Source organism: Haliotis rubra, unplaced genomic scaffold, assembly GCF_003918875.1.
Source record: "Haliotis rubra isolate DU_JTF1 unplaced genomic scaffold, ASM391887v1 Scf385, whole genome shotgun sequence".
NCBI classification, from domain to species: Eukaryota; Metazoa; Mollusca; class Gastropoda; order Lepetellida; family Haliotidae; genus Haliotis; species Haliotis rubra.
This window is the reverse complement of record NW_025767063.1, coordinates 561,534-587,813: the sequence shown is the minus strand read 5'-3', so window position 1 is coordinate 587,813 and position 26,280 is coordinate 561,534. Positions and strand designations below refer to the sequence as shown.

Below are 26,280 nucleotides of genomic sequence, written 5' to 3'. Positions count from 1 at the left end.
CTCTAGTGATTTTCTCAGTGTTTCACTGAATATATATCAGCAATGGTCTTCAAGAAATCAGCGATGGTCTTCAAGCAACGCTTTTTTCCTAAAGTTATCTCTAAAACCTGTAATTCTGTCAAGCACAGTTTTGATATTAACCACTGACGTTAACTATTGACGCAAATTATTTACGTTAACTATTGATGTTTTGACATATACTGGTAATTGACTCTAACTATTGATGTTAAAGCGTGACAGAAATGATCAATATTGACTATTAACGTTAACTATTGGTGTTAAAAGTGTGACAGAAATGATTGATGTTGACTATTAACGTTAACTATTGGTGTTAAAAGTGTGACAAAATGATTGATGTTGACTATTAACGTTAACTATTGGTGTTAAAAGTGTGACAGAAATGATTGATGTTGACTATTAACGTTAACTATTGATGTTAAAGTGTTACAGAAATGATTGATGTTGACTATTAACGTTAACTATTGATGTTAAAGTGTTACAGAAATGATTGATGTTGACTATTAAGGTTAATTTTTGGTGTTTAAGTGTGACAGAAATGATCAATGTTGACTATTAACGTTAAATATTGATGTTAAAGTGTTACAGAAATGATCAATGTTGACTATTAAGGTTAATTTTTGGTGTTTAAGTGTGACAGAAATGATTGATGTTGACTATTAACGTTAACCATTGATGTTAAAGTGTTACAGAAATGATCAATGTTGACTATTAACGTTAAATATTGATGTTAAAGTGTTACAGAAATGATCAATGTTGACTATTAACGTTAACTATTGGTGTTAAAAGTGTGACAGAAATGATTGATGTTGACTATTAACGTTAACTATTGATGTTAAAGTGTGACAGAAATGATTGATGTTGACTATTAACGTTAACTATTGATGTTAAAGTGTTACAGAAATGATTGATGTTGACTATTAACGTTAACTATTGATGTTAAAGTGTGACAGAAATGATTTATGTTGACTATTAACGTTAACTATTGATGTTAAAGTGCTACAGAAATGATTGATGTTGACTATTAACGTTAACTATTGGTGTTAAAGTGTGACAGAAATGATCAATGTTGACCATTAACGTTAACTATTGGTGTTAAAAGTGACAGAAATGATTGATGTTGACCATTAACGTTAACTATTGGTGTTAAAGTGTGACAGAAATGATTGATGTTGACCATTAACGTTAACTATTGATGTTAAAGTGTTACAGAAATTATTGATGTTGACTATTAACGTTAACTATTGGTGTTAAAGTGTGACAGAAATGATCGATGTTGACTATTAACATTAACTATTGATGTTAAAGTTTGACAGAAATTACTGATGTTGACTATTAACGTTAACTGTTGATGTCAACTACTGAGGTCTTGACCATGGTTGACATGTTTAGAGACACTGCGAGATAACTTGACATACCTCACACTTCTTTCTGATCGTTGATCCAACGCACCAGTACACATACAACTCAGATATCTCCCCTTCAGGTCGCTTCCACATGGCCTTGACCTCTCTGTCAGACACCATGATGGTAAAATCTTCAATTTTTGTACCTGTAGGATATGAAACTCAGTTGAAACAGTCCACCAACAGACCCCATGCTCTCTCTTAAAAACAGCTAAAGCGAGCTTTGTTGAAATGTTGACACTGACCTTGACCTGTGGGTGGTATGACAATTGTGGAGGGGCTGCCGGATGCTCCCACACTGGTCTCGGCATCCAGGGAGATGACATGGCGTTTGTCACACGGCAGACTGAGAGCTGTGAACTGGAACTCGGCAGCATCCAGTGTTCTGCTGATACCGTTGTACTCCACCAAATACTGGGTGATCTTCCCATTGCTATCTGCTGCTCTTGGTTCCTGCAGCAGAGTGTCATGTGACTAGGTGTCCGATCACTCAGGTGATCTCGTGACACACTTAATAACAAAATGGCTACTGTCAAATTTATCACATTGGGATATAGATAGGTCTTTATACCCCCAATACGGTATTTCCTTACACCAACTAATATGTTTTCCTGGCAGCACATCCACATAAATGCAAATGTTATGAAATCTGGCTGTTGTTGTTTTGAGAGAGAAACAAAACTGAGATTAAAAAATACAAATGCTAATTTTTCACTACACATTTTACCCATTGTATAAAGTCTGGCAGTTCAAGATATCCTCCATACCCGCCAACATATTGGAAAGCTTCAGTTTATTAAATCCAGCTTTGCCTGGTCTAATGACACAGTTATTACTTTCACTAGTCTCACAACTATTGAAAATACCATTCTAGAAACATGACAAAATGTTCACAAATGTTGGTGCTCAAGAAAAAGGCTTTTGTGGTCTCATATCTGTTTAAATTTCACCCCAAATTCAATGTTCTTCCAATAAAAACCGATACCTGCATTTTGAAATCTAAAAAAAAAATAATATTTTTTGGACATGGAAAGGACATGCCAATATACATGTCAACTCTCTGGACTGCTGAACAGTGTCAAGTGATATGTTGAACAGTGTCAAGCAATGTGTCAAACAATGTCAAGCGATACTTTTAACAATGTCAAGCAATACTTTGAACAGTGTCAAGCGATATGTTGAACAGTGTCAAGCGATATGTTGAACAGTGTCAAGTGATATGTTGAACAATGTCAAGCGATATGTTGAACAGTGTCAAGTGATATGTTGAACAGTGTCAAGCGATATGTTGAACAGTGTCAAGCAATGTGTAAAAAAGAATGTCAAGCGATATTTTGAACAGTGTCAAGTTATACGTTGAACAATGTCAAGCGTTACTTTTAACAATGTCAAGCAATATTTTGAACAGTGTTAAGTGATATGTTGAACAGTGTCAAGCGATAAAATGAGTATGAGTGATAATGTGAGTTTGGTTTTATGTTGTACAGTGTCAGCGATGATGTTGAAGTATCAAGCAATATGATGAGCAGTGTCAAGCGATAATGTTGAACAGTATCTAGCAATAAGTTGAACAGTGTTAAGAGATAATGTTGAACAGTGTCAAGCGATATGTTCAACAGTGTCAAGCCATATGTTGTACAGTGTCAAGCGATATGTTGAACAGTATCTAGCAATATGATGAGCAGTGTCAAGCGATAATGCTGAACAGTATCTAGCAACAGTATGTTTTGACAGAGTCAAGCGAAATGTTGTACAGTATCAACTGATAATGTGGAGCAGTGTCAAGCGATATGTTGTACAGTGTCAAGTGATATGTTGTACAGTGTCAAGCGATATGTTGAACAGTATCTAGCAATATGATGAGCAGTGTCAAGCGATAATGTTGAATAGTATCTAGCAATATGTTTGACAGAGTCAAGCGAAATGTTGTACAGTATCAACTGATAATGTGGAGCAGTGTCAAGCGATATGTTGTACAGTGTCAAGCGATATGTTGTACAGTGTCAAGCCATATGTTGAACAGTATCTAGCAATATGATGAGCAGTGTCAAGCGATAATGTTGAACAGTATCTAGCAATATGTTTGACAGTGTCAAGCGAAATGTTGTACAATATCAACTGATAATGTGGAGCAGTGTCAAGTGATATGTTGTACAGTGTCAAGCGTGATATGTTGTTCAGTGTCAAGTGATATGTTGTACAGTGTCAAGCAATATGTTGTACAGTGTCAAGCGATATGTTGAACAGTGTCAAGCGATATGTTGTACAGTGTCAAGCGATATGTTGTACAGTATCAAGCGATATGTTGTACAGTGTCAAGCGATATGTTGTACAGTGTCAAGCGATATGTTGTACAGTGTCAAGTGATATGTTGTACAGTGTCAAGCGATATGTTGTACAGTGTCAAGCGATATGTTGTACAGTGTCAAGCGCTATGTTGAACAGTGTCAAGCGATATGTTGAACAGTGTCAAGTGATATGTTGTACAGTGTCAAGCGATATGTTGTACAGTGTCAAGCGATATGTTGAACAGTGTCAAGCGATATGTTGTACAGTGTCAAGCGATATGTTGAACAGTGTCAAGCGATATGTTGTACAGTGTCAAGCGATGTGTTGATGAGCAGTGACTGCTCCAGCTGGGTCGTCCAGCATCCCAGCCAGACACCCCTATTAATCCAACTAACTCACACCCGTGGCCAAAGCACGAAAATGTATTTTCCAGTGGTTGCATTCCTTTAAGTACTATTTCAATTGAGGTACTTAAAATTGCTTGAAGATCTTTAAATAAAAGCACTTAGCTCAAGAAGAGATCACATTTTGTACAGATACCCTGTCCCATTGGATCTCAGGGAGATCTTGCGAATGGAATGAACACTTCACAGCAAATGATTGTTTTCCCAAAATACCCCTAAAATATTTAAAGGATAATCTATTCAATAGCACGAAAGGCGAGTCTCCAGTGAAACTAAAATGTGACCTTGAGAATGATCAGAGTGTAAGTAAATGTTGCAAACAGCTACTTCTTACCTGCCAAAACACCGTGACATCATGGACGTTGGAATGACAGACCTCTGAGTAGAAGCTGCCTTGTGTAGTGTGTGGCCCGGTAGACGGCACTGTCAGTGAGTGAGGGAGTAAGATTTTATAAAGATTTCAGCAATATTTCATCAATATAACAGCAGGCAAAAAGCTTAATACATTGTACTAAAATCACATTGCTGGTTTGAATATTAAGAGCGAAGACTTTCACCATTTGACTCCTGCACTGCCACTGAACCCGATGAATTGGAAATATGAAATACATGAAAGGAAATGGTCAGTGGTACTTAGCTTCTGGAATTTGGTACCCGGTGAATGTCAAAGATCATGCCAAAGTCAAATGTTAGACATTAGATAGTGATAAAGCACACAAACCTACTTTCAAGATATTCGTCATTCAAGAGTGAGTGAGTGAGTTTGGTTTTACGCTGCTTTTAGCAATATTCCAGCAACATCACGGCGGGGGACACCAGAAATGGGCTTCACACAATGTACCCATGTGGGGATTCGAACCGGATTCTTCAAGATATTCGGTCATTCAAGAAAAATATTAGTGTGACATGAATTAAAATATAATTTTCTTGTGCTCATTCAGACTTCTGATAGTGTGCAAAAAAAAGACACATTATGTTTCATTTACAGGGAATTGAGGTTTTTTTTGCTCTAAGATACTGTAAGCATTTTGTGTTAGTTATCACTTTCATGCCAAAACAAGTTTGTCATACTCTTTCTCAAATATAGATATTTGTATTTGTGTCAACCCACATCAGATTTACACAAATAAGGAAATGGGCGACTCTGTAACATTTTTAACACTTAAATGTCAAGGAATGTCGGAATCAGATCCTTGAGATGCTTCTTTATAGCTGGGAACATGGGTCCATTTATCATCCTCACTCTGGGCGGAGATTTCTCTCAAAACATCGTCATCAGAGAGCATGTGTCCTGCCATGATTTTGTGGCTTGTCATGGTCTCGCCAAAAGGGCACCACACGTATGTGCCTCATCCTAATTATAGGCATGGGGGCGGTGGTGCAGACTATTGATAAATGCGTTCGCTCGTCATGCCGAAGACCCGGGTTCGATGCCCAACATGGGTACAATATGTGTAGCCTATTTCTGGTGTCCCCGCCGTTATATTGCTGGAATATTGCTAAAAGCGGCGTAAAACCAAACTCACTCACTATAGGCATGATGACACTCTGCACCTTGCCAAGGTAGGGGAGATAACTCATCCTCATATAGCAATAAAGGGCCTTGAAAACCAAGAAATATAATTATCTTGAAAAATCATGATGTGGGTAGTTCACTATTTTACCCCAACCCCAAATGTTCACCTACATCTTGAGTTAGCAGCAGCTCTGACTAACGTATGACCTTCACTACTCACACCCAACCTCCAACACTCACACCCAACCTCCAACACTCACACCTGACCTCCGACACTCATACCCGACTTCTGACACTCACACCCAACCTCCAACACTCACACCTGACCTCCAACACTCACATCTGACTTCCGACACTCACACCCGACCTCCAACACTCACACCCGACCTCCAACACTCACACCCGACCTCCAACACTCACACCCTGACCTCCAACACTCACACCCGACCTCCAACACTCACACCCGACCTCCAACACTCACACCCGACCTCCAGCACTCACACCCGACCTCCAACACTCACACCCAGTCTAAGTAAACTTTGGCTCAGCATTATTCGTTACACTGTTATACTGAGTCTAACAAAACCTTGTGGAAGGTCGCGTCAGGTAACCTTTGAGGGACCTATGACCGTCCAATCGACGGACGAACAGATTTAACCAATCAGACAACAGCTACTATTTAGGGTTTAGCGGGACTTACAAAATGGATATTCTCTTCCCCGGTCGCCAGCACTGATATCATAACAAATGAAAACCCGCATAAAACACAGATATATGACCTGCAGAATATACTCTTTTGGGTTTCTGTTGCTAATATTTCCGCAAGCTGACATCCTTGAATACTGACAAAACTCTATTCTCAGTGACTGTTTACTCACTCTTGTGGCGTGCTCCATGTGCATCACTCGGAAGTGATCGTATGGAAAATAGTATTCGGAATAGTTAGGGTACAAAACTTTTTCAAGGTAAAAGTTCAAAAGGTATGTGCGAATGTTAACGTTCGCGATTTGGTAAGCTGTGTTCTGATTGGTCCATTGAAAAGGTCAGCTGACGCGACCTTCCACAAGGTTTTGTATAGCAGTGTAACAAACAATATTGAGCCTAATTTTTTTTAGACTGCACTCACACTCAACCTCCGACACTCACACCTGCGACCCAATGCTCACACCCAACCTTCGACACTCACACCCAACCTCCGACACACCTGCGATCCAACGCTCACACCCAACCTCCGACACTCACACCTGCGATCCAACACTCACATCCGACCTCCAACACTCACACACGACGCTCACACCCCACCTCCAACACACACACCTGACCTCCAACACTACACACCCCACCTCCAACACTCACACCTGACCTCCAACACTCTACACCTGACCTCCAACACACTCCAACCTCCAACACTCACCACCTGACCTCCAACACTCACACCTCCAACAGTCCCCTCCAACACTCACACTCTGACCTCCAACACTCACACCCCACCTCCAACACTCACACCTGACCTCCAACACTCACACCTGACCTCCAACACTCACACCTCCCACCTCCAACACTCACCTCCAGCACTTCTCATACCTGACCTCCAACACTCACACCTGACCTCCAACACTCACCTGACCTCCAACACTCACACCCACCCCACCTCACTCACATCCACCCTGACCTCCAACACTCACACCTCCCCACCTCCAACACTCACACCTGACCTCCAACACTCTCACACCTGACCTCCAACACTCACACCCTGACCTCCAACACTCACTCACAACTTGACCTCCAACACCTCACACAATTCACACCTCCAACACTCACACTTTGGACCTCAACACTCACACCCCACCTCCAACACTCCACCTACACTCACACCCCTACCTCCAACACTCACACCCCACCTCCAACACACACCAACACGCACACTGACCTCCAACACTCACACCTGACTGACCTCCAACACCTCACACCCACACCTCCAACACTCACACCTGACCTCCAACACTCACACCCACCTCCAACACTCACACCTGACCTCCAACACTCACCCAACCTCCAACACTCACACCCCACCTCCAACACTCACACACCCTCCACCTCCAACACTCACACCCCACCTCCAACACTCACACCTAACCTCCAACACTCACACCTGACCTCCAACACTCACACACCCACCTCCAACACTCACACCTGACCTCCAACACTCACACCTGACCTCCAACACTCAACCCTCCAACACTCACACCTTGGGCTCCACCTCACAACACTCCAACACCCCACCTCCAACACTCACACCTGACCTCCAACACTCAACTGACCTCCTCCAGCACTCACACCCTGACCTCCAACACTCACACCTGACCTCCAACACTCACACCCTGACCTCCAACACTCACACCTGACCTCCAACACTCACACCCAACCTCCAACACTCACACCCCACCTCCAACACCTCACACCTCCACCTCCAACACTCACACCCCCTCCCAACCTCCAACACTCACCTCCACCTCCTCCACACTCACACCCCACCTCCAACACTCACACCTGACCTCCAACACTCCTCACACCCGACCTGACAAAACAACACTCACACCCAACCTCCAACACTCACACCCCACCTCCAACACTCACACCCTCCACCTCCAACACTCACACCTCCACCCCACCTCCAAACACTCACACCTGACCTCCAACACTCACACCCCACCTCCAACACTCACACCCCACCTCCAACACTCACACCCCACCTCCAACACTCACACCTGACCACCTCCCAACACACACCTGACCTCCAACACTCACACCCAACCCCAACACTCACACCCCACCTCCAACACTCACCTGACCTCCAATACTCACACCCCACCTCCAACACTCACACCCTGACCTCCAACACTCACACCCCACCTCCAACACTCACACCCGACCTCCAACACTCACACCCAACCTCCAACACTCACACCCGACCTCCAACACTCACACCCGACCTCCAACACTCACACCTGACCTCCAACACTCACCATCTTCTAGTGTCCTCTTGGTCCTCCTGATCTTGTTGCTCCAGTATCCAGTGGTCAGTGAGGGTCGGGTGTCAATCTCCACCTCATACTGGGTGTACGGCCTCAAGCCGGTCTCCGTCCTACTGAAGTGTGGAGGCTCCTCATCAAAGTTAGGTTTAGGTGGGATGCGGATTTCCTGTTGCCCAGATTTAAAGTTACGTCATTTGATAATAGCTTCCAAAACAATAAATAAATATAACCCCGAACAACTCTAGATCTAGACCAGTTCTTGTAGACATGATTTGTAAAAAATGAAAAACCCGGCCTTCTGTTCCAGTGGTTGATATCATGATCAACAGTCCATGTCGTCACGGCAACATGAATGCCAAGCAACCAAGGTGAGCATGACTGAGTCATGGCATACACAGTATTTCTACTACAGTTGACCTTGGTGGTGGGTCAGAGGCCCATGACAGGTGACTTGAACAATCACTGTACCAATACACCTCTATATTGGAATACTACTTTCTAAAAAGTCATGATTGTTGCTCGTGTTTGCTGAGATGGAATGAGGTGAGGTGAGGTGAGGTGAGGTGAGGTGAGGTGAGGTGAGGTGAGGTGAAATTGGGTTTAACGTCGTGCTTGAGAATATTTCGCTCATATGACGACGTGTGTATGTGTATGTGCGGCTGCTTGTACTAGCCCAGACTTAAGCTGGTTTTATAGTGCTAGCCCACTGAGATACCACGCCGCAGTGAAGCATGAATACCCCACTCAGACACTTTATACTGACTCCGAGCCGACCAGTCCTTGTTGTACCCATTAATGCCGAGCGACAGGCAGGGACCAACAAGTACCATATTTTAACGTCTTTTGGTATGACGCGGTCGGGGATCGAACCCGCGACCTTCCGCTCTCCGGGCGGACGCTCTAACCACTACACCACGGAGGCGGTCATGAGATGGATGACTTTCAGAAAATAGCACATGTTCTGTTTTCATGCAACAGGTACAGGACCAGCACACAGGTTTCAAACCCTGGTCAATATGGGTACTTCAGTGTTAATTTCCAGCAAAAAGTGGCAGCTGTATTTGTCACATGAAGAAAATTAGTACATACAAAGATCATGGTTCAGGAACTACTGATGACAGAGTTGTCTCCCTTAGCCATGCCAGGAGTTACTGATATTAGGCTTGAGTCTCACCCATAATAAGCTATCTGATCTGTCAGCACCATGCTGCTGACAGAGAGACCTGCAGCATTTCAGTACTTTCCTCCACCCATGATGTCACCGAATATCTCCTCAAAACAAGTTAAACCCTTCCCACTCTCTTAATTTGCATAATTCTGCAGTCATAGAGATATCAGACAATGATATTTCGTATCCATGCACACAAAAGAAGCAGAATGGAATCATACCTTCCAGGCTGGGTCATCCTTTTCATGAAAACGAATTCGGTACATTTTCTCTCGATGGGGTCTGTTATGATTCCAGATCAAGGTGAAATTAGATTTTGTTACAGTGATGTTGATTACATTCACTGGATCAGGTTTAACTGGAAAACAGAATATCCATACAAATAAAGTTTTTAAAGCAATGTCACTTGTGATTTCTTCTCACCAATGTTCAGACTAATGTTGGCTTTATATAGGAGGTCAGGTGGTCATAGAAATATCGAGATCATCAGCAGTTCTCAGGCTAAATTAGTAAGAAATGACCTTGACCTTTAAAGTCAGCCATTTTTATCCCAACTATTTTGGCTATTATACATTATGTTTACATGGTTACCCTGATTCACCAATGGCAGTTTTGTCCAATCTTCATTCAGATATTGTGTAAAATTAAAGTATCTGAATTTCAAGAGATTGCCAACTCCAAACTGTGTTAGAATATCAATGGTTGATTAAAACTTACAACAGAACACCCAACAAGATCCTTACCAAGATCATTAGATTTAAAGGACGCTGGTTTGACATTTACACTATCATTTGTTCTCTTGTTCTTCACACGGACTGTATACACGATTTCCAGAGAGTTGTATCTTGAAAAGTAGCACCTCGTCTTGGTCTGGTTTGGACATAGAGCTGCCCTGTTGACATGCAAAAGGGAACCATGTCATGATATTGAAGACACGTATGTATGTATCTTTACTGCAATGGATGCGCCATTTAGGTGTAGATGCTAACACCGTTATCGAGCAAGTGATGAAGTTGTCTATCCATTGATATAGTGATCTTGATCATCATACCAGTTTCTAAATGCCACTCAAACAAGACATACAATACAATACAATACAATACAATACAATACCAAATCATCCAGGTGTTAATATATTTTAATCTATCACCACACCTGCAGGTATTGATGAATGTGAGATGATGAAACCTGTGGTTGATACCATAAGCAATAATTCATCCTGGCAGAGACAGAGACTATCACCATCTTTAGTTACGGTTGAAACTGGTAAAGGTGATCTTTTACCATCTTCATCTGCATGTACAAATATACACATCTAACTGTTAATTTTCTTCAAGCAGTTATAAATTACATACAGTGTTTATTAATTTTTGTCTCATGATCTTCTGAAATGTCATTTTCAGAGTGTAAACACTAAGTCAGAGGTAGGTACAGAATGATTATCTTCTTATAGCATGGCATTCATCACTGAAAGGGCACCATGCAAACACATTTGATACAATCTCAGGGAAGCTATGTATTGTATTAGTATACCTGAATAAAGAATCATGTTGTATAGTAGTAGGTATGGTGGCAATCAGAGACGGAGGAAGTTGGGCATTTGATCTTCCATTACTTGGTCTGCAGATACCAGACAAAATCAGGAGCAGATACAATAAAAAGTCTGCTTATCACGTTCATGAAGGTCTCCAGATCGTCTCCCTATTTTACATGATATGTTTTGTGATATTATTGGCTGATAACAGTAGGGTCTAACTGAAGAGACTGACTGAAGGGTCTAGCTGAAGAGACTGATTGAAGGATCTAGCTGAAGGGTGTGATTGAGTGGACTGACTGAAGGGTGTGATTGAGTGGACTGACTGAAGGGTCTAAGTGAAGGGTGTGATGGAGTGGACTGACTGAAGGGTGTGATGGAGTGGACTGACTGAAGGGTGTGATTGAGTGGACGGACTGAAAGGTCAAAGTGAAGGGTGTGATGGAGTGGACTGACTGAAGGGTGTGATGGAATTGACTGACTGAAGGGCATGATTGAGTGGACTGACTGAAGGGTGTAGCCGAAGGGTGTGATTGAGTGGACTGACTGAAGGGTGTGATCGAGTGGACTGACTGAAGGGTGTGATTGAGTGGACTGAAGGAGTCTAGCTGAAGGGTGTGAAGGGGTGTCTAGCTGAAGGGCTGAAGGGTGTGATTGAGTGGACTGATTGAAGGGTCTAGCTGAAGGGTGTGATTGAGTGGACTGACTGAAGGATCTAGCTGAAGGGTGTGATTGAGTGGACTGACTGAAGGGACTAGCTGAAGGATGTGATTGAGTGGACTGACTGAAGGGTGTGATTGAGTGGACGGACTAACGGGTGTAGCTGAAGGGTGTGATTGAGTGGACTGACTGAAGGGTGTGATTGAGTGGACTGACTGAAGAATCTAGCTGAAGGGTGTGATTGAGTGGACTGACTGAAGGGTGTGACTGGACTGAAGAATCTAGCTGAAGGGTGTGATTGAGTGGACTGACTGAAGAGGTGTGATGGAGCGGACTGACTGAGCTGAAGAGGTGTGATTGAGTGGACTGACTGAAGGGTCTGAAGGATCTGACTGAAGGAATGAAGGGTGTGGATTGAGACTGAAGGGTGTAGCTGACTGACTGAAGGATCTAGAAGGGTGTGATTGACTGGACTGACTGAAGGGTCTAGCTGAAGGGTGTGATTGAGTGGACTGACTGAAGCGTGTGTGACTGAGTGGGACTGACTGAAGGGTGTGATTGATGGACTGAGCTGAAGGGTGTGATGGAGTGGACTGACTGAAGGGTGTGATTGAATTGAGTGGACTGACTGAAGGGTGTGATGTGATGGAGTGGACTGACTGAAGGGTCTAGCTGAAGGGTGTGATTGAGTGGACTGACTGAAGGGTCTAGCTGAAGGGTGTGATTGAGTGGACTGACTGAAGGGTGCGATTGAGTGGACTGACTGAAGGGTGTGATTGAATGGACTGACTGAAGGGTGTGATTGAGTGGACTGACTGAAGGATCTAGCTGAAGGGTGTGATTGAGTGGACTGACTGAAGGGTCTAGCTGAAGGGTGTGATTGAGTGGACTGACTGAAAGGTGCGATTGAGTGGACTGACTGAAAGGTGTGATTGAGTGGACTGACTGAAGGGTCTAGCTGAAGGGTGTGATTGAGTGGACTGACTGAAGGGTGTGATTGAGTGGACTGACTGAAGGGTGTGATTGAGTGGACTGACTGAAGGGTGTGATTGAGTGGACTGACTGAAGGGTCTAGCTGAAGGGTGTGATTGAGTGGACTGACTGAAGGGTGTGATTGAGTGGACTGACTGAAGGGTCTAGCTGAAGGGTGTTATGGAGCGGACTGACTGAAGGGTCTAGCTGAAGGTGTCAGTGGAAGTGGATGACTGAAGGGTGTGATTGAGTGGATGAGTCTGAAGGGGTCTTAAGTCTACTATTATGATTCCCATCACCAACCCAAAGCTCTGACAATTAAATCTGCAAACCAACTAATAAACAGAAATGGCCAAAGTGTTGGAGGGGTTGAAGGAAGGTGTCAGTAGGAAGGACAGGATGAAGACACTGAGTTAGTGGATGAGTGAGTGAGTGAGAGTAGGGTTTGACTCCACTGTCGGCTCCACCTTATCAACTGGACGACCTTAATGCATACATCACTGTGTTCATGTCATGCAGAGAGATTGTGTTGTAAATGCAATGAACATTACCCAGTGAGATCTGTGGAATTATCACTGAAAAATTAGTGTTGAAAAATACAAACACAATGATTATGACCAGTTTAAGGTTGTCTGGTATTTCCAGAAGAGACTTGTATTGTATTATTGTTAACATTATTGTCAAAATATATATGATAGTTTTGTACAGCCTCCTGTAGCTGTGAAAACATTATAAGATAATGTTGTGTGTGAAGTGTGTTGACATTGATGGCTGGTGAAGTATTGTAAAAACTGGCTTGGCCATCTTCACCTGGTAAAGTATTGTCAATACTGTCACGATCTCTTTTTCATCTGGTGATCTATACTCGTCATATTGTCTCATGGTGAAGGGTATTGTCAATACTCATTGTCACATTGTCTCATGGTGAGGGTATTGACAGTACTCATTGTCATATTGTCTCATGGTGAAGGGTATTGTCAATACTCATTGTCATATTGTCTCGTGGTGAAGGGTATTGTCAATACTCACTGTCATATTGTGTCATGGTGAAGGGTATTGTCAACACTCATTGTCTCATGGTGAAGGGTATTGTCAATACTCATTGTCATATTGTCTCATGGTGAAGGGTATTGTCGACACTCATTGTCTCATGGTGAAGGGTATTGTCAATACTCATTGTCATATTGTCTCGTGGTTAAGGGTATTGTAGGAACTCATTGTCATATTGTCTTGTGGTGAAGGGTATTGTCAATACTCATTGTCATATTGTGTCATGGTGAAGGGTAATATCAACACTCATTGTCATATTGTCTCGTGGTGAAGGGTATTGTCAATACTCATTGTCATATTGTGTCATGTTGAAGTGTTATGTCAATACGCATTGTCTCATGGTGAAGGGTAGTGTCAATACTCATTGTCATATTGTCTTGCAGGGAAGATTATAGTCAATACGCATTGTCTCGTGGTGAAGGGTATTGTCAATACTCATTGTCATATTGTCTTGCAGGGAAGATTATAGTCAATACGCATTGTCTCATGGTGAAGGGTAGTGTCAATACTCATTGTCATATTGTCTTGCAGGGAAGATTATAGTCAATACACATTGTCTCATGGTGAAGGGTATTGTCAATACTCATTGTCATATTGTCTCATGGTGAAGGGTATTGTCAATACTCATTGTCACATTGTGTCATGGTGAAGGGTATTGTCAATACTCATTGTCATATTGTCTCATGGTGAAGGGTATTGTCAATACTCATTGTCTCATGGTGAAGGGTATTGTCAATACTCATTGTCATATTGTCTCATGGTGAAGGGTATTGTCAATACTCATTGTCATATTGTGTCATGTTGAAGGGTATTGTCAATACTCATTGTCACATTGTCTCATGGTGAAGGGTATTGTCAATACTCATTGTCACATTGTCTCATGGTGAAGGGTATTGTCAACACTCATTGTCATATTGTCTTGCAGGGAAGATTATAGTCAATACGCATTGTCTCATGGTTAAGGGTATTGTCACAACTCATTCTCATATTGTCTTGCAGGAAAGAGTTTAGTCAATACGCATTGTCTCATGGTGAAGGGTATTGTCAACACTCATTGTCTCATGGTGAAGGGTATTGTCAACACTCATTGTCATATTGTCTTGAAGGGAAGATTATAATCAATACGCATTGTCTCATGGTGAAGGGTATTGTCAATAGTCATTGTCATATTGTGTCATGGAGAAGGGTATTGTCAACACTCATTGTCATATTGTCTCATGGTGAAGGGTATTGTCAATACGCATTGTGTCATGGTGAAGGGTATTGTCAACCCTCATTGTCTCATGGTGAAGGGTATTGTCAACACTCATTTTCATATTGTCTCATTGTGAAGGGTATTGTCAATAAGCATTGTCTCATGGTGAACGGTATTGTCAACACTCATTGTCATGTTGTCTCATTGTGAAGGGTATTGTCAACACTCATTGTCATATTGTCTCATGGTGAAGGGTATTGTCAACACTCATTGTCATATTGTCTCATGGTGAAGGGTATTGTCAACACCCATTGTCATACTGTCTCATGGTGAAGGGTATTGTAAATACACATTGTCATATTGTGTCATAGAGAAGGGTATTGTCAATACTCATTGTCATATTGTCTCGTGGTGAAGGGTATTGTCAATACACATTGTCACATTGTGTCATGGAGAAGGGTATTGTCAATACTCATTGTCTTATTGTCTCGTGGTGAAGGGTATTGTCAATACTCATTGTCACATTGTCTCGTGGTGAAGGGTATTGTGAACACTCATTGTCATATTGTCTCGTGGTGAAGGGTATTGTCAATACTCATTGTCATATTGTGTCATGGAGAAGGGTATTGTCAATACTCATTGTTATATTGTGTCATGGAGAAGGGTACTGTCAATGCTCATTGTCACATTGTCTCGTGGTGAAGGGTACTGTCAATGCTCATTGTCATATTGTGTCATGGAGAAGGGTACTGTCAATACTCATTGTCATATTGTGTCATGGTGAAGGGTAATATGAATACTCATTGTCATATTGTCTCATGGTGAAGGGAATTGTCAATACTCATTGTCACATTGTCTTGTGGTGAAAGGTATTGTTAATACTCATTGTCACATTGTCTTGTGGTGAAGGGTATTGTTAATACTCATTGTCACATTGTCTCATGGTGAAGGGTAATATCAATACTCATTGTCATATTGTCTCATGGTAAAGGGTAATGTCAATACACACTGTCAAGGGTATTCAATACTCATTGTCATATTGTCTCATGGTGACGGGTAATGTCAGTACACACTGTCATATTGTCTTGTGGTGAAGGGTAATGTCAGTACACGCTGTCATATTGTCTTGTGGTGAAGGGTATCATCAATACTCATTGTCATATTGTCTCATGGTAAAGGGTAATGTCAATACACACTGTCATATTGTATCGTGGTGAAGGGTAATGTCAGTACACACTGTCATATTGTATCGTGGTGAAGGGTATTGTCAATACACACTGTCATATTGTATCGTGGTGAAGGGTATTGTCAATACACACTGTCATATTGTATCGTGGTGAAGGGTATTGTCAATACACACTGTCATATTGTATCGTGGTGAAGGGTTTTGTCAATACACACTGTCATATTGTATCGTGGTGAAGGGTATTGTCAATACACACTGTCATATTGTATCGTGGTGAAGGGTATTGTCAATACACACTGTCATATTGTATCGTGGTGAAGGGTATTGTCAATACACACTGTCATATTGTATCGTGGTGAAGGGTATTGTCAATACACACTGTCATATTGTATCGTGGTGAAGGGTAATGTCAATACACACTGTCATATTGTATCGTGGTGAAGGGTATTGTCAATACACACTGTCATATTGTATCGTGGTGAAGGGTATTGTCAATACACACTGTCATATTGTATCGTGGTGAAGGGTAATGTCAATACACACTGTCATATTGTATCGTGGTGAAGGGTATTGTCAATACACACTGTCATATTGTATCGTGGTGAAGGGTATTGTCAATACACACTGTCATATTGTATCGTGGTGAAGGGTATTGTCAATACACACTGTCATATTGTATCGTGGTGAAGGGTATTGTCAATACACACTGTCATATTGTATCGTGGTGAAGGGTATTGTCAATACACACTGTCATATTGTATCGTGGTGAAGGGTATTGTCAATACACACTGTCATATTGTATCGTGGTGAAGGGTATTGTCAATACACACTGTCATATTGTATCGTGGTGAAGGGTATTGTCAATACACACTGTCATATTGTATCGCGGGTGTCAATACACACTGTCATATTGTATCGTGGTGAAGGGTATTGTCAATACACACTGTCATATTGTATCGTGGTGAAGGGTATTGTCAATACACACTGTCATATAGTATCGTGGTGAAGGGTATTGTCAATACACACTGTCATATTGTATCGTGGTGAAGGGTATTGTCAATGCTCATTGTCCTAAGTTATTTTGTAGTTCAGTCTTGTCTGACAAATTTCAGTACTCTCTACCGACATCAAGAGGCTAACTAATGAAGGTCAACCGTTCGATGTAAAGTTCCAAAGTGCTTTGTTCTCCTAGTGACTGGGAGAGTGAGTGTAGCCTGCAGTCTTCTAGCTGTATCCTGGTGTCCTATAAGCTAACAAACTGAATCATCATTCATCTACCATCCAGGCAAACACAACCTGTGAAGGTGCGGGTTAGAATGTGCCTTCAGTAACCCATGCTTGTCGTAAGAGGCGACTAACGGGGTCGGGTGGTCAGGCTCGCTGACTTAGTTAAAACATCATCAGTTCCCAATTGCACAGGCTGATGCTTATGCTGTTGATCACTGAATTGTCTGGTGCAGACTCGATTATTTATAGACCGCCGCCATATAGCTGGACTATTGCTGAGTGCAGCGTAAAACTAAACTCACTTACTCACTCCAGACAACCACCAGGGACTGGGGGTCTATTCATAATCAGCCCTGGGAAACAATCAAGTCATGCAGGTGGAACCATTGTGACATTTTGTTCCTGTGAAACTTCAAGTGGACCATATACACCATACTGGTCAAACAACATGTCAGAGTCGAACTCGGGTCTTTGGTGTGATGAGTGAATGCTTTAACCACTCTGCCACCCCATCGCCCCACAACATGTCACAAACTACAGTCTGTCTGGTTTCATTTGAGACTGATGAATTGCTCACTAACACAAAATCTAATAATTGCAACAAAACCAAATTTTGCACAGTCACATGAAATCTACAGACTAACTATGATGATTTGTCTCATAATTTTGGACACCTGAATGAAAAAGTTGTTTAACAAATGACCATTATTTTGTTGTCAATTTTTGCTATTTTTTATAAAGGGGGGGACCACTTGCTGGTAGAACAGCCGGGTAATCACACGTGCAATTCAGACCCCTGGAGTTGCACTTTGGAAACCATGCCAGTGGTTGATGAAATGAGCACCGATCCATCCAGTCAGAGCAGGATGACCAACAATAAACCAAGTCCTTACAACCAATTTATCTGTTGGCCTCATGGGCCCAAAATAGGTCCATTTCTGTCCTGGACACTAAACCCATCTGATTGTGTTAGCTGTTTTGGAAAAAGTACATTTAATGCTTATCTATATTAAACAGGCAAATCTTAATACATACCTTCTCCCCATTTTGAACAGAAACATTACTTCAATATTGGAAGCATTGACATAGTTTACACCAAGGTCCCAGTGACAGGTCAGTGGAGAGTCCCAGTTGTCCTTCACACAGGTCATGTTCACCACTGGCTCAGGGTAATCTGGAACAGTGATAATCATAGTGATGTTACAACGGGCTTAGGGTAATCTGGAACAGTGATAATCACAGAGTGATGTTACAACGGGCTCTGGAACAGTGATAATCAGGGTAATCTGGAACAGTGATAATCACTGTGAGTGATGTTACAACAAGCTTAGGGTAATCTGGAACAGTGATAATCACAGAGTGATGTTACAACAAGCTTAGGGTAATCTGGAACAGTGATAATCACAGAGTGATGTTACAACAAGCTTAGGGTAATCTGGAACAGTGATAATCACAGAGTGATGTTACAACAAGCTTAGGGTAATCTGGAACAGTGATAATCACAGAGATGATGTTACAAATCACAGCTTAGGGTAATCTGGAACAGTGATAATCACAGAGTGATGTTACAACAAGCTTAGGGTAATCTGGAACAGTGATAATCACAGAGTGATGTTACAACAAGCTTAGGGTAATCTGGAACAGTGATAATCACAGAGTGATGTTACAACAAGCTTAGGGTAATCTGGAACAGTGATAATCACAGAGTGATGTTACAAACAAGCTTAGGGTAATCTGGAACAGTGATAATCACAGAGTGATGTTACAACTGGCTCAGGGTAATCTGGAACAGTGATAATCACAGAGTGATGTTACAACAAGCTTAGGGTAATCTGGAACAGTGATAATCACAGAGTGATGTTACAACAAGCTTAGGTAATCTGGAACAGTGATAATCACAGAGTGATGTTACAACAAGCTTAGGGTAATCTGGAACAGTGATAATCACAGAGTGATGTTACAACAAGCTTAGGGTAATCTGGAACAGTGATAATCACAGAGTGATGTTACAACAAGCTTAGGGTAATCTGGAACAGTGATAATCACAGAGTGATGTTACAACAAGCTTAAGGTAATCTGGAACAGTGATAATCACAGAGTGATGTTACAACTGGCTCAGGGTAATCTGGAATCACTGAGTGATGTTACAACTGGCTTAGGGTAATCTGGAACAGTGATAATCACTGAGTGATGTTACAACTGGCTTAGGGTAATCTGGAACAATGATAATCACAGAGTGATGTTACAACCGTTAAGGGTAATCTGGAACAGTGATAATCACAGAGTGATGTTACAACTGGTTCAGGGTAATCTGGAACATTGATAATCACAGAGTGATGTTACAACTGGCTCAGGGTAATCTGGAACAGTGATAATCACAGAGTGAGTTACAACTGGCTTAGGGTAATCTGGAACAGTGATAATCACTGAGTGATGTTACAACTAGCTTAGGGTAATCTGGAACAGTGATAATCACTGAGTGATGTTACAACCGGTTAGGGTAATCTGGAACAGTGATAATCACAGAGTGATGTTACAACAGGTTAGGGTAATCTGGAACAGTGATAATCACAGAGTGATGTTACAACTGGTTCAGGGTAATCTGGAACAGTGATAATCACAGAGTGATGTTACAACTGGCTCAGGGTAATCTGGAACAGTGATAATCACTGAGTGATGTTACAACTGGCTCAGGGTAATCTGGAACATTGATAATCACTGAGTGATGTTACAACTAGCTTAGGGTAATCTGGAACAGTGATAATCACAGAGTGATGTTACAACCGGTTAGGGTAATCTGGAACAGTGATAATCACAGAGTGATGTTACAACTGGCTTAGGGTAATCTGGAACAGTGATAATCACAGAGTGATGTTACAACAAGCTTTGTGTAATCTGGAATAGTGACCAATCTTGCCCTGGATGGCATGTTATCAATGACCAATCTTGCCCCGGATGGCATGTTATCAATGACCCATCTTGCCCTGGATGGCATGTTATCAATGACCCATCTTGCCCTGGATGGCGTGTTATCAACGACCTATCTTGCCCTGGATGGCATGTTATCAATGACCTATCTTGCCCTGGATGGTACAATATCAGACACCCATCTGGATGGTGTGTTTGATGTGTGTTTGTTGCGTAATGCTTCAGTAAGCAATGATGCTTTTATTTTTACAGCAGCCTGAAAATAATTGAGTCCAGTTAACAACTTGACCAAACAAACCAGTAACTGCTACAAATGTCACCCCATCGCCTTAGCTTGACCACCCAGTTCATGTCGTGTCCCAGACCCAGACCCATTTATATCCCACCGTCTACAATCACTGATATCTGGACACATGTAACCCAATATACACTCAAGTCAAAGGCCAGTAAGTGGACTCACGTTCAACCTCCACCACGCGGGATCCCACAAACAGACTGCCATCGCCCTCATCGGTTCCTACCCAGCAGTAGTACTTCCCAGCATCATGTAGAGAGCCGATGGTCCGGTTTGTCGCAGCCGTTCGGTCGTCAATGATGGTCATGCTTACATTCAAGTTGTCCCCCTTCTCCAGAAACAACAGGCCTGAGTCGTAAGTCGTGGAACTATTCAGACGACAGGTTAGCCGCAGCTGTTGACCAATTAAAACATAGTCCCTCCTGGAGTTGACGGAACCAGTTCTGTAACCCAACAACATGTTTTCAGAAGGTTGTTATACCTAATACCATCTTGCCTGAAAGGTGCGATATCAGATAGAACCTTGCCCTGAAGGTGATATCAGATAGCACCTTGCCCTGAAGGGTGTGATATCAGATAGCACCTTGCCCTGAAGGGTGTGATATCAGATAGCACCTTGTCCTGAAGGGTGTGATGTCAGATAGCACCTTGCCCTGAAGGGTATGATATCAGATAGCACCTTGCCCTGAAGGGTGTGATATCAGATAGCACCTTGCCCTGAAGGGGGTGATATCAGATAGCACCTTGCCCTGAAGGGTGTGATATCAGATAGCACCTTGTATTGAAGGGTGTGATATCAGATAGCACCTTGTATTGAAGGGTGTGATATCAGATAGCACCTTGCCCTAAAGGGGTGATATCAGAGAGCACCTTGCCCTAAAAGGGGTGATATCAGATAGCACCTTGCCCTGAAGGGTGTGATATCAGATAGCACCTTGTATTGAAGGGTGTGAGTATACGTTAGTACCCTCCTCAAGGGTGATATGGATTTCAACGCTCGAGCCGTCAGGCGAGAGCGTTGAATCCATATCACCCGCAGAGGGGGGGGTGCTAACCTACTTATACCACGTGGGCGCCAAATGGACTCGTACATTGCTTGTTGCACGTGTGTTTCCTGCACCGCCAAGGTTGTTATCCACATATCAACCTCTGCACGTGCAGATAGAAGGTTGATACACAGAAAATCAACCTGCCAGAACAATGGACATAACATACCCTAGTGGTATAATATCAGATAGCACCTTGTATTGAAGTGTTTGGTACCACTGCCAGTCAGTATTTCAACTCTTGTATAGAACATAAAAGATTTAAGACTTCTGCTCAAAACACATTGAAAGCTGAAACTAATCCAGATCACCTTTGTTCATTGAACTTCATCCTCTATACAGGGCTCATATTGTTGTAGACCTACACTACGCCCTGCATCCATCACAAGAGACAATTCCAACATATTCCAACAATTTTGAGCATTTGGCATATCCAAAAGAAAAATGTAATTTTTCAAGTAAAATTGATATTTTTATACTTATCCTGACTCATGATCTTTTGCTTATCTCCCTTTTCCTTGCGAATGGTAGTGGAACACTTGAATCCCTTGAAGTTCCCGAAGCGGACGTAAAAATACACTCACCCACGAGTTACCTCCCTTTTCCCACGTAAACAGTCATGTGACCAGCCTTACTTGTCACTCTCTCCTGATTTTTCTGCCCAAGCACTTGGATCTGCTGTGAAATCCGAAATGTTTCCAGCGGGGAGGTCGGGAGGGCTTGACCTCATGAGTCAGGATAAGTATCTTTTGCTTATAGAATCCGATGGATTGATGGCGGGTCAGGCCACTTCCTGGATTCATCAGCTGTCCTTAGATACGTCCTGTATCCCCCCCATGGGATCTGCGTACGTAGCAGCATTTCCAAGATCCTATTCTTCCAACTTCCGTTATAACTCGGGGGGGGACCACTTCTTGTCTTACTTCCATCTCAGACAAGTTGAATCGTCTTGATTCATGTGGCTTCAGATAAACTAGTAACTTCTTATTACTAGATATCTTATAACAACCCAAAGATTATGATTACATCTTTATCATAAATGAGTTGCAACCCCTTCACGTACAGGTAAGATCTTTACCCGTACAGGATCTTTAATCATTCATGCTAGCCTGTCCTGGACTGTGCGCATGGACTTTCAAACTAATACTTTTCTTTAGTAAAAGTTATCAACAAGTCAACGTGATAAAGGGTGAGATTTTCCAACTCAGCTCCTTTGTGAAGCCCTTAGTAGCTGTGCTACAACGAGAGGCCCATATTAGTGAATGCCTGAGACGTCTTCAGTGGCTATGTCTCGGAGGTAGTGGTTGGAAAACACTGGGTCCGACTTCTAAAAGCAGCCCTCCATAATTGCTGATATAGAGCAATTTCCATGCAGAGCTAGTGTTGACGCCAATGCTATGACTTCGTGTGGGTTGGAAGCTCTAGGAGGTTCTAGTCCTGCTGCTTTATAGGCTCTCAATATGACGGCTCTCATCCAGAATGATATCGTCGTTCTTCAGACTTCTGCTGATGTCTCTGTGGATAATGGGATGAACAGGTGCTTGAATTTTTGTCTCCTTGTCTCAGTCTTTTGAAGATATATCTTCAGGGCTCTGACCGGACACAAGGATAGGTCTTCTACATCCTCTGGGCCAAGGATTGCAGATAGCGCTGGTATGTGGAACTGTCTATCTGGCTGACCAGGTAGTTGGTTCTTGGCAATGAAGTCCCATCTAAGTCCCAGATGAACTGCAGCATGTTGCCCCGTGTTGAATCTGGTTTGACCAAAGTCCAGCACATGTATCTCTGATATTCGAGCTGCCGTAGCTAGCGCAAGCAGGAACAGAGTTTTCTGTGTCAGCAGCTCCAGGGTAGTCTGGTCTAGATGATATTCCGCCATTGGAGGATGAGTAGCTTTCATCGCAGTGAAGCCATTCCGCCTTGCATAAGTCTCAAACTTCAGCCATTTGTCATCATACAGGTTACGTGTAGATCTGCGTAACCCTAGCGTTACTGCCTTGGCTGCCCTGGCAGAGTATCCTCTTTTCTTCAAACATGTTTTGACATGGTCCACACGTGTAGCTGGAACAGTGTTGGGTTCCTGTGGACTTGCTTGGTGTGCGGATGTATGAGTAGGTTCGGCCAATCTGGTGACTTGATTGTTGGACTTCTGAGATCTTCTATTAGGTCTAGGAAACATACTCTCGCTGGCCAGTATGGCGTGACCAAGGTCAGTTGTAGCGCCTGTGTCTGTTTGATCTTCAACAGTACTTTCGGTAGTAATATCAGTGGTGGAAACACATAAGCGTTTAGTCCTTCCCATGATATGTTAAGTGCATCTGTTGCCCAGGCTTGAGGATCTGGAACTGGTGAGACGAACGTCTGTAGTTGTTTGTTGAACCTCGTGGCAAACAGGTCTATGCATGGGGATCCTATTTCCTTTATGATGAGCCAAAATGCTTCTGGATGGAGTATCCATTCCGTAGGTGACGGGTGCAGTGGTCGGGAGAGAGCGTCTGCAAGCACGTTCTTGGCTCCCGGGTATGTGACACGCCTATATCCAGTTGTTATGGAACTTGAATGTGAGCTGTAGTAGGCTTGGTGATCTTGTAGATCCTTGCCGATTTATGGAGAATGCCACTGTAGAGTTGTCCGTGTGGACCAACAGCATTCTGTTGATCAGCGAGCTCGATCATAGTTGTAAGGCGTTGATCACAGCTTTCATCTCCAGCAGATTGATGTGAAGATGCTGCTCTGTTTGGACCACTTCCTTGATGCAACTTGATTGTTGAGATGTGCACCCCAACCTTGTATCGATGCGTCTACGTAGAGATGTGTGTCGAAGGCCGGCTCTTGTAAATAGGTCCCTCCGCAGACGTTCGACCTGTGGGTCCACCAAAGTAGGTACCTCTTAAGATTGTCTGGCAGCAAGATAGGGTCGACGCTGTCCAAATGTTTTGTCAGGAACCGTTGCAGCGGCCTTAGTTTTAATCTTCCTGTGCCAGTCAAGTCCTGCGCCGAGGTTAGAGACCGAGTAGACATTGCCATGTTCGTAGTGTTAACGGAGAGATGACTGCTTGTGGAATCATAGCTTGTATCTTGATCCAATGATCTTCTGGGACCACAATTCAATTCTGTGTTGTGATAATTCTTATTCCCAACAATTGAAGATCTTGTTTGATTCTAACTCCAACTTCATCAGGTTCACTAGCCATCCTAGTTGCGTGAGCAACTTAATTGTGAAGTTAAGCTGCTGTCTGAGTTGATTGGCACTTTGAAGAACCTGTATGCCGTCGTCCAGATAACCGGCACTATGTAGACCTCGATGCTGCAGATAGGTGCCGATAGGCTAGGCTTGGTTATTCGTATGAATAATCATAAAGCCGACAATATTCCAAACGATAGGACGTTCAATTGGAAGTGCTAACCTCTGATTGCAGTGATGATACATCATTCTTCCCCCTTATATACGCAGGCGATCTGTGTTGATCAGCGTACATCGAAGCGTTGTCTATTTATAGCAAGGCTGGCTCCAGTGTAGCATCGAAGGGGACAGGTACTCGTACCGACTTTTATCAGCGACATCTTCCAAAATAAACATCGTTTATCCTGCTGTCAAGGCTAGACATCTATTAGATTCCCATGATGATAACAGGCCGTAGTTGTATACTGTTTCCAAGGCTGTCGAAGTCATCAGCGTATATGCAGTACGTCTCTGTTGGGTTGGAGTGAGTGAGTGAATGACAATATCTGCAGGCCATCTGCTACCCGGTATAAGACCTCAGCATCCGTATTGATGAAGGGATTCCTTTCATCAAGTAGGTTGTTGTCCGAAACTGCAGCTATACAGGTATAAGGTTTGTGCAGGTTGTAGAGTTGTGCAGGCTGTAAACTGCAGAGATCACACATGTTGTAGATCTTTTTTTTTTGAGTTTTAAACTCTGACAAAACCATCCGTTTTCATCATTGCTTCGTTTTATTCAGCCGTATGGTAATAGAGTCGACGTCAACATCCTGCCTGTTGATGTAAAGATTTGTTAACCCTAGGGTTCGCGAACCCTGTAGATGTCTGCGTTGCTGTTATCTGCCTGTAGATCTGAGAGTTCTCGAACCTTGTAGATGTCTGTAGCTTTCTCACAGCTGTGCGTAGGTTAGAAGGTACCTTGGATATAGGTTCAATCGGAGGAATAGTCACCAAGTCAAAGTCGTCATTACGCATCCTATAAGTGTAGACTTCATCTATATCCTTAGAAGGAGACTCCACGTTCAAACCATTGGCTATCCAATCTGTAACCTCTGAGTCCGGGAAGACGAAGTCTGGTTATTCATCAGTTATCTCCTGATCGGTAGAGCTATGCCTCCGCGAATCATC

At 42.8% G+C, this 26,280-nt stretch overlaps 1 protein-coding gene across 2 annotated transcripts in view; it reads right to left on the bottom strand.

The window, feature by feature from the left end:
- Positions 1-26,280, bottom strand: part of LOC124286491 (interleukin-12 receptor subunit beta-2-like) — a 75,347-nt gene that overhangs the window by 17,872 nt on the left and 31,195 nt on the right. Inside the window, exons 3-11 of one of the 2 annotated variants that reach the window (XM_046722866.1) lie at positions 21,049-21,326; positions 18,696-18,834; positions 13,554-13,577; positions 10,580-10,728; positions 10,058-10,194; positions 8,660-8,834; positions 4,452-4,540; positions 1,670-1,877; positions 1,437-1,570 (exon numbers count right to left, since the gene is read on the bottom strand). In XM_046722866.1, coding sequence (XP_046578822.1) covers positions 1,437-1,570; positions 1,670-1,877; positions 4,452-4,540; positions 8,660-8,834; positions 10,058-10,194; positions 10,580-10,728; positions 13,554-13,577; positions 18,696-18,834; positions 21,049-21,326 — 1,333 coding nt within the window. The remainder of the gene's footprint in view (positions 1-1,436; positions 1,571-1,669; positions 1,878-4,451; positions 4,541-8,659; positions 8,835-10,057; positions 10,195-10,579; positions 10,729-13,553; positions 13,578-18,695; positions 18,835-21,048; positions 21,327-26,280) is intronic. The other variant, XM_046722867.1, reaches the window with a different exon arrangement.